This window comes from Neoarius graeffei, chromosome 12, assembly GCF_027579695.1.
Source record: "Neoarius graeffei isolate fNeoGra1 chromosome 12, fNeoGra1.pri, whole genome shotgun sequence".
NCBI lineage: Eukaryota > Metazoa > Chordata > Actinopteri > Siluriformes > Ariidae > Neoarius > Neoarius graeffei.
The window spans coordinates 847,142-855,466 of record NC_083580.1 but is presented as its reverse complement, the minus strand read 5'-3'; the positions used below and the strand labels follow the sequence as shown (position 1 = coordinate 855,466).

General features: G+C 42.4%; 1 protein-coding gene across 2 annotated transcripts in view; it reads left to right on the top strand.

The window, feature by feature from the left end:
• Positions 1-453: 453 nt before the first annotated feature.
• Positions 454-8,325, top strand: part of csf1rb (colony stimulating factor 1 receptor, b) — a 19,787-nt gene continuing 11,915 nt past the window's right edge. For both annotated transcript variants that reach the window (XM_060935298.1, XM_060935297.1), the window contains exons 1-6: positions 454-514; positions 5,551-5,835; positions 6,069-6,205; positions 6,324-6,483; positions 6,800-6,992; positions 7,985-8,106. In XM_060935298.1, the coding sequence (XP_060791281.1) occupies positions 454-514; positions 5,551-5,835; positions 6,069-6,205; positions 6,324-6,483; positions 6,800-6,992; positions 7,985-8,106 (958 nt within the window). The remainder of the gene's footprint in view (positions 515-5,550; positions 5,836-6,068; positions 6,206-6,323; positions 6,484-6,799; positions 6,993-7,984; positions 8,107-8,325) is intronic.

Genomic DNA, 8,325 nt, shown 5'->3' with positions numbered 1-8,325 from the left:
GTGTGTGTGCTTTCAAAAAAAACCCCAAAAAAATCCTGACATTTTATTTCTTTTTCTGTTTGTTTTTACAAAATCTGAATGTTTCTGATGATCCGTGTTTCACTTTAATTAAATCCACCACACTGCGGTCTGAGGTTCGACACGAAACAAACGGCTACAGAAACACGATTTAAAACATCACAAAGAGATTCAAACTTTATTAAACACAGATTAAAGTGTAACATTTACACACACACACACACACACACACACACACACACACACACACACACACACACAAGAAACAACCAAAATTTAAAACAAAGGTGTTCTTCAGTGAGGAGGAAGTGTGTGTGTGTGTGTGTGTGTGTGTGTGTGTGTGTGTGTGTGTGTGTGTGTGTGAGTGTGTGTGTGTGTGTGTGTGTGTGTGTGTATTTAAAGCTGTGTTGCGTCTCTGCAGTCTCAAAGCTGAAGATGAACAGAGAGATGATTTACGTTGCACTGATCCTCCTCCTGCTGCCCATCAGCAGTCAGGGTGAGTACACACACACACACACACACACACACACACACACACACACACACACACACACACACAGAGCTAGGATTTTATTTTCTTGGTTATTTAAATTAAAAAAAGAAAGAAAACAAAGGTTGAGTTTTTTTCATGAAGAAGTGAAGATTTGCCAAAAGAATGAAAAACAATCGTTACGTTACATTAAATGATTCTCTCATCTCATCTCATCTCATTATCTGTAGCCGCTTTATCCTGTTCTACAGGGTCGCAGGCGAGCTGGATCCTATCCCAGCTGACTACGGGTGAAAGGCGGGGTTCACCCTGGACAAGTCGCCAGGTCATCACAGGGCTGACACATAGACACAGACAACCATTCACACTCACATTCACACCTACGCTCAATTTAGAGTCACCAGTTAACCTAACCTGCATGTCTTTGGACTGTGGGGGAAACCGGAGCACCCGGAGGAAACCCACGCGGACACGGGGAGAACATGCAAACTCCACACAGAAAGGCCCTCGCCGGCCACGGGGCTCGAACCCAGGACCTTCTTGCTGTGAGGCCACAGCGCTAACCACTACACCACCGTGCCGCCCATTAAATGATTATATTATATTATATTATATTATATTATATTATATTATATTATATTATATTATATTATATTATAGATTTTAAAGTAAATGTAACCCAGTTTAATAAAATAAACAAGTGAATAAATAAACAGGGGTTTAACACTGATGTGATAATACGTTTATTTATTAAATTGACAAACAAACAAACAAACAAACAAACAAACAAACAAACAAAGCATTAATAATTTTATACAATTTAAAATTAATGAATATTAACTATTTAAAGATTCACATACAGGACCAGTCAAAAGTTTGTACACCCCTACTCTACTGTATTATGACAATTCTCTACACTGTAGAACAAAACCAAAGACATCAAACACTTTGAAATAACATCTGGAACACATCTGGAATTATGCGGTAAACAAAAAAAAACCTAAAAGTTTGATATTTTAGATTCTTCAGCGTATCCAGCGTTGTTTCCCTTGATGACTCTTTGTACACTATTATCATTCTCTTAATCAGCTTCATGAGGGAGTCACCTGGAATACTTTTCAATTAGCAGCTGTGTCTCGTCAAAAGGTCATTAGTGGACGAGTTTCTCACCTTCTTAATGCGTTTGAGATTAAACAGTAAATAATAAAAATATCCTAGTAAAGTTCTCTATCACACAATTGTAGTAATCCATATTATATCGAGAACTGCTTGACTGAGTAAAGAGAAACGACATCCATCATTACTTTAAGACAGGAAGTGAGTTAATTCATGAAAATAAAGAAAAAACACTGAAGTAGATGGTGTACAGACTTTGACTGGTCGTGTATATATTTTCCAAAAATGATTAAATAAACTTGAATAAAATATAAAGATGCAATGTTCATAATTGAATGATTTTCTTTATAAAGAGCACAGAGATGGATGTTGACTCTAATTTCACTCAGTAACCCTGAGTTTGTTTATACAATATTCGTGTGTGTGTGTGTGTGTGTGTGTGTGTGTGTGTGTGTGTGTGAGAGAGAGACACACACAAACACTGAGACTGAGAGACTGAGACACAGCCTTAGACAATACAGTTAAACCTATGAAGTGTGTGCAGACAGGTGTGTGTGTGTGTGTGTGTGTGTGTGTGTGTGTGTGTAAAACAGTTGTGGTAAACAGAAGGACACAGAGAGAGAAGTGAGAGTGGGAATGGGAAACAGCCCCTCGAGACCACATTCTCCCACTGCAATGTGTTTCCTGACACGACTCGTCCGTTTTCCCTCAAATGCACACACACACACACACACACACACACACACACACACACACACACACACTGCAGCCATTTCATTAATGCCAAAATTCACTAACTGCAACACATCACTTACGCAACGCACTGAACTACTGCTGCTGCACAACCGCTCTGTCTCAGTGTGTTAGTGTGTTCCTGTGTGTTAGTGTGTGTTAGTGTGTGTTCCTGTGTGTTAGTGTGTGTTAGTGTGTGTTCCTGTGTGTTAGTGTGTGTTCCTGTGTGTTAGTGTGTGTTAGTGTGTGTTCCTGTGTGTTAGTGTGTGTTAGTGTGTGTTCCTGTGTGTTAGTGTGTGTTAGTGTGTGTTCCTGTGTGTTAGTGTGTGTTCCTGTGTGTTAGTGTGTGTTAGTGTGTGTTCCTGTGTGTTAGTGTGTGTTCCTGTGTGTTAGTGTGTGTTCCTGTGTGTTAGTGTGTGTTAGTGTGTGTTCCTGTGTGTTAGTGTGTGTTAGTGTGTGTTCCTGTGTGTTAGTGTGTGTTAGTGTGTGTTAGTGTGTGTTCCTGTGTGTTAGTGTGTGTTAGTGTGTGTTAGTGTGTGTTCCTGTGTGTTAGTGTGTGTTCCTGTGCGTTAGTGTGTGTTCCTGTGTGTTAGTGTGTGTTAGTGTGTGTTAGTGTGTGTTAGTGTGTGTTAGTGTGTGTTCCTGTGTGTTAGTGTGTGTTAGTGTGTGTTCCTGTGTGTTAGTGTGTGTTCCTGTGCGTTAGTGTGTGTTCCTGTGTGTGTTAAATCTGGTTTGTACTACAGTAGTGTGTATTCACTGTGGTGACACAGAGACTCGGGGAGGGGGGGTGATGAGACTCTGTGTGTCATCATCATTCAGCACATCATATACTATATGGCCAAAAGTATGTGCCCCCGACCATCAGACCCTCATGTGTTTCTTCTCCAAACTGTTCCGACAGAGTTTAAACCCCACAGTTGTACAGAACGTCTCTGCTTGCTGTAACGTTACAGTTTCCCTTCACTGGAACTCAGAGTCCGAACCTGTTCCAGCAGGACGATGCTCCTGTACACACCGCGAGCTCCATGAAGACGTGGTGTGTGAAGGTTGGAGTGAAGAACTCGAGTGTTCTGCACAGAGCCCTGACTGAACTCAACCCCACTGAACACCGACTGCACCCCAGACCTCCTCACACACATCAGGGTCTGATCTCACTAACGCTCCTCTAGCTGAACTGAATGAACACACACACACACACACCCACAGCCACACACACACACACAGCCACACCCCGAAATCTGCTGCAGAGCCTTCTGAGAAGAGAGGAGAAGACTGGAGCTCATCATAGCAGGAAAGAGGAATAAATCTGGAACGAGACGTTCAACAAACAGGAACATGTGGGTGTAATGGTCAGGGGTGCACATACTTTTGGATGCATAGTTATGTAAATTCTTTGATAGAAAAGCCACTCAGACTGTTGAATTCAGACGAGTTAAAACACTTCACAACTACTTTCAATGGAAATCATTTGGATTGTGATGAATCACAGTTTCTTTTTTTCACAGCACAAAACAATATGATGTGATTCTTCTGTTTATTATTCCTACAGTGACAGTCGGGGTTACACTGTACACTGACATTGTCTAACACACACACACACACACACACACACACACACACACACACACACACACACGCGTGCGTGTACAGGAACACACTCTGTAACACACACTGCTGTATGTGTGCTCCCTTTAGCGGATGAGGATGTAGTTGAGCCACTGACGGTGACCAAGGTGGAGAATCTGTCCGAGCCTCAGCCGTCTGCACCTGCGTCTGCGCCTGCGTCTGCTGCGTGCTGCGGTGTGAGCGAGCTGCAGCAGCTTGTGCAGGAGCAGCAGGAGATGCGCAGCTGGCTGGCTGAGACAGTGAAGCTCCTCATGCAGATTGTCCAGGAGGACAAGGAGGAGTCCAGCGTCCAGGCGGAGATCCTGAAGGTCCTGCGTGCCACGAAGGAGACGCAGGACACGCAGCTCACACACGTGGGGAACATAGCACGTCAGCTCAGTCTGCTCGTGGAGAACCAACAGGCTCTGTTGTTCCAGGTGTCACTCATTGGCTCCACGGTGCAGGAACGCTGCAAACCGAGCCAGTGACCGATCACCAGAACCTCCAGAACCGTTCTAAAGCTCGACTGTAACTAACCTTTATGTGTTCCTTCAGTAGGATTAACTGCACAATGTGAGTGAGGACTCATGAAAACACACCAGCGTCTGCAACTTACTGCTACCCGACTTAACACTCACTCCTTTATCTCTCTCTCCGTCATCTTTACTGTCACTTAAAACAGTAATCATTAGCGGTGTGAGACGATCCATCAGTCCAGAAATATTCACCCTGATCGTTAAAGTCTCTACTGAATAGAAATAAAATATACAGAGAGATTAATTCACTCATTTGTGGATGTTTTGTACATTTCTGATCTGCATTTTCATTCTGGTCAGTTCAATCTGAAATTTTCTTTGTTTTATTTTTGTTATTGTTTGTTTGTGTGCTGACTGTGTTACAGGAATTAATAAATGTAAAAAAAACAGAAAAAGAAAAGAAATTAAACATTTAATTCTCTTTTTTAGCTTTATGTCCCTTTTTGTATGAATTTTATAAAAAGAAAACATTTATATTAAAATCTAACACAAAACACTTGATCATCTTCTAATTTCACTAAATTTATGTGATTTAAATTGTTTCTTTATTGTAACTGTATCCAACTGTGAAGCAAATTTAAAAAAGGAATAAAAAAAGCATCCTTACAAAATAAATGTCTTTTTTCTTTTTCACTCCATCACAACAATCACACAACAGCACTTTAATACACAGCGTGTGGTCACGACGACAATCTGCTAATTACTCCACATTAATCTGTGAATTACATTAGATAAAATAAATCACATATTTTAAATAAATTAGAAATAAATAAATAAATAAATAAATAAATAAAGAGTGAAAGAAAGAAAATGTTATGTTTTAAATTCTTTGGTGAAAATTTCTTGACAAAAAAATTAACCAAAAATTTGTTACTTAGCTCAAACACAATAAACACTCTCATGCTCTAACATTCATTTACTTGCAATTATTATTATTATTATTATTATTATTATTATTATTATTGTTGTTGTTGTTGTTGTTGTTGTTGCTGTTGTTGTTGTTGTTATTGTTTATATGATTTCGGTGTGATGTGTGTTTCCTCCCCGGGACAGATGGATCAGCTGTGTTTAAGGTTCCTCCCATGCCAGTGATCGTCCAGGAGGAAGGGACGGACGTCCTGCTGGAGTGTGTACCCATCATCCCCAGCGCTACAAACTTCACCCTCCGCATGGTAGACAGATCTGATCTTCCTCCCGGCCTGAACTTTACAGTGGATCCCAAACAGGGGATTGTGCTCCGAGCCCCGAGGCCCAGCCACAGCGGCGAATACGTCTGCAGCACGCGAGTGAATGCAGCGTGGCAACATTCATCCACGTTCCACATCACCATCACAAAAAGTTAGATTTCACACAAAATAAACACACAGAAATATTTATATCTGTTTTGTGACTGAAGAGCGGTGATTAGTCTGTGATAATCACTCATCACCCCTTCTGATGGGATTATATAATCTGTAATCTCATTTTTCAAAAGCTGTGTTTACACTGCGTTTCTGTCTGAATGCTGCATGTCCTCTCGTGTCTAATCTTGTAACCGAATGAATTCACGACTGATTTATTTGTGGGATTAGAAGTGCGTGTTCCTCCAGCCATGTCTGTGGAGGTGGACGAGTGCGTCCGAGTCGTCGGAGAGAAACTGCAGCTCACCTGCAACGCCAGCAACCCCAATCACGATGTCATCGTCAAATGGAGACACTCCAGCAATCAGGTAAAGTCACATGACATGGCATAATGACATTTAGTATTTACGGGTCATTCTTTAAAGCAACTCATTTACATGAATTTCTTTCTTTCTTCACTGATTTGTTTGCTTGCTTCTTTATCAGACACTTCAATTTAACAAGAGAGTGATAAGCAGTAACCAGGTTCACGTGGTGAGTGTGGTCACTCTTCCTCACGTCAACCCGTCTCACGCCGGTAATCTGACCTGCATCGCCACAAACACAGCAGGAAAAAACACCAACACCGTCTCGCTCCGAATCGCAGGCAAGAGCAAACAATACACTCATGTTTATTCCCAACTCACAGATAATCACACGGACTCCTGCATGCTGGAAAAGACATGGATGTTATTACACATCAATACACTTTATTACACATTATAACACATTTATAAACACGTGCATCTGACAGTCTATTTAACTCTCCATCCATCTGTCTGTCTGTTAGTTAATTAATTCTATATTTATTATTTTCCCACAGTCCTCTGCTCCTGAGTGTATTTATTTCCGAGTTTGATTTATTTGTGAGCTGAGGTTTTAGCGTAAAGGCTCAGCGGTGTGTTTTATTTCCCGGGTAACAGAGAAGCCGTATGTGTCTCTGATGCCACTGAAGCCGAGGGGTTTAAACGCCACTGTGAAGCTGATGAAAGGTGCGACGCTAGAGCTGAAGGTAGAAGTCGACGCCTATCCCACGATCCAGGACGGGAGGTGGAGCACACCACAGACTACAAACACCTCCAGCTACATGGAAACACTCTCCACCATCCACAGGAGGTTCTCCAGAATGTTCTGAACCTTCACCTGTACTCACCTGTTTCAGCTTCGTAACACTGCAAACATCCACTTTACACTGACCGTAAACAGACAGGTGGACAGACGGAAAAGTAAACATTCAGGTCAACAGACAGGCAAAATGACAGACAGACAGACAGACAGACAGGTGGATAGAAACTATTTGAATAAAGCTCAGATTTTTTCAGACCCATTTTCATTCCTCTGGTGATATTCAGTCACTCTTCATATTGATAATCAATAGCTACATTACGTTACATGGCATTTATCAGACGCTCTTATCCAGAGTGACGTGCAACGAATGCAAAAGTCAGGGAAATGAAGTGCTGAACTTCTAGACAAGAAAGTTCTAGTGCCAACTGAACAAGTGACAGAACGACACTGAGTGTAATATTCTGTTGAAATCACAAAACTCAAACAGCCAAGGAAACAAACCAACCATATAAAGTAAAACTAAATAGAAAACTCAAAACCACTAACCCCAGGCTCAACTGTACACAGCCTGAGTTGGTCGAGACCAAAATGCAGTTACACAGTGGGCGGGCAAGCAGGGGGGGCAGCGCAGACTGAAGAGGTGGGGCTTGATGGTGCTCAGGGGAGTCGGCAGTTCTGACTTCAATGGGAAGGTCATTCCACCAATGGGGAGCCAGGACAGACAGCAGTGTTGAGTGGGTGGGGCAGGAGCAGAGAGGAGGAGGGGCCAGGCAACCAGTAGTAGCAGAGCGTAGGGATCTGGCTGGCGTGTAGGGGCGGAGCAGACTCTGGAGGTATGCGACAGGTAGCCAGTGCAGGGCTGCGAGCAGAGCGGTGCCACGGGAGGAACCAGGGAGGTCCACACAGGTGTTGTTTTGTTTCCTGCTGCTTCAGCTGTGCTTTTTCTTGATAGTGTAGAAACTGTGAGTTGTCATGTTGTGAGTGTTTTATATGTGTGTTATATGTGTACTGCAGTACTGACATTTCTGTCTGACTGACAGTTACAGACAAGTAGCTTCACTGTCCATAAAGAGAATCAGAGCGGATGAGAGCGGCTGGTACAGCTTTAATGCCTGGGGTGCCGATATTAATGCCTCAACTCACTTTAAAGTCCATGTCTACCGTAAGTACACACCCTGCCTTAACACGTCATCATTTGTAGTTGATGTTGGTGTAGTTAGTGCTGGTTCACACTCACCGTCTCTTCAGTGACTGAAGGTTCAGCTGGGGTCCGTTTCGTTCAGAAAATGGGAGACGTTTAAATTTCACAGCTGAAAGACAATTGGGTCGTTCTTCAGGAACAGAATCACACTCACAGAGAAATGTGGGAACTTTTTATTTG